The sequence below is a fragment of the Contarinia nasturtii genome, unplaced genomic scaffold, assembly GCF_009176525.2.
Source record: "Contarinia nasturtii isolate CC-2019 unplaced genomic scaffold, AAFC_CNas_1.1 Cnas_scaffold_3712, whole genome shotgun sequence".
Lineage (NCBI taxonomy): Eukaryota > Metazoa > Arthropoda > Insecta > Diptera > Cecidomyiidae > Contarinia > Contarinia nasturtii.
The window spans coordinates 1-898 of NW_022201009.1; the positions used below are offsets into that span (position 1 = coordinate 1).

The 898-nt window shown below is 37.9% G+C and overlaps 1 protein-coding gene across 1 annotated transcript; it reads right to left on the reverse strand.

The window, feature by feature from the left end:
• Window positions 1-3: 3 nt before the first annotated feature.
• Window positions 4-410, reverse strand: LOC116350136 (the record flags this gene model as incomplete). Its single annotated transcript, XM_031781869.1, has 2 exons — window positions 339-410; window positions 4-243 (listed from the first exon to the last, which is right to left on the reverse strand). Coding segments are annotated over exons 1-2 (252 nt in total), but the record flags the coding sequence as incomplete, so codon positions are not given.
• Window positions 411-898: the final 488 nt, after the last annotated feature.

Below are 898 nucleotides of genomic sequence, written 5' to 3' on the forward strand. Positions count from 1 at the left end.
TGGGTATGCATGAGCTTCGGCATGGTAATTGTATGGTTCAGGTTGGAAAAGTGTCTTGGCATAAACTGGACTTGGTTGATAAATGGCTTTGGTCACTGGAGCGGCAGCATATTCGATAGTTTTGGCAACTGGAGCAGCATATTCAACGGTCTTTGCAACTCCAACAGTTGGTTCGTAGCTAACGTATCCAGGTGTAAGATGACCAGCGTTGGCAGCAGCCAAAATGCTGAACAAAACAATGAACTATAAAACAGAGAAATAAATTAAATCAATTTTTCGTTTTTGATAACTTTGAACTCACAATCGAACAATCAATTTAAAAAAATAAAATGTCTCACCTTAAATGCCATTTTCTGAGCTTGGTTTGTTTAATCGAACTGTTTGTAAGAGACGAAGTGATTGAATGATGCTGGTTTGGTTGACCTGACCACTTTATATACTGAAATTTTAAATAGTAAGCGCGCACGCTTTACCACTACTCTGTCAAGTATTTTGTCATAGCATTAGACTTGAGTGTGGCGAGAGTGAGCTTGGATTCATTTTTTTCTCGTTCAAGCATGCATCACAATGCAATTGACGAATTCAAATTGATTAAATCATACATCAAACCGGCAAATTTCAGACAAAAAAGCGCGAGTAGACGCCGAATTGTCTTCGATGCTAGCAACCACAACTTATTATGAAAGTCTTCTCTCATTTTTGGTTGGCCACTGAATGTGTCAGAAAGATTAAAGCGATATCTTATTGCATTGCATAATCGCTGAATTTCTGGTGTACGTATATAATTTCTGATAAAACCGTCGACGCTGACATTCGAAGGTAGAGCCGAATCTGTGCTCTTCAATCATAAATTATTATTACGACTATGGAGTAAAAGACATTGCTCCAAATATTGAGA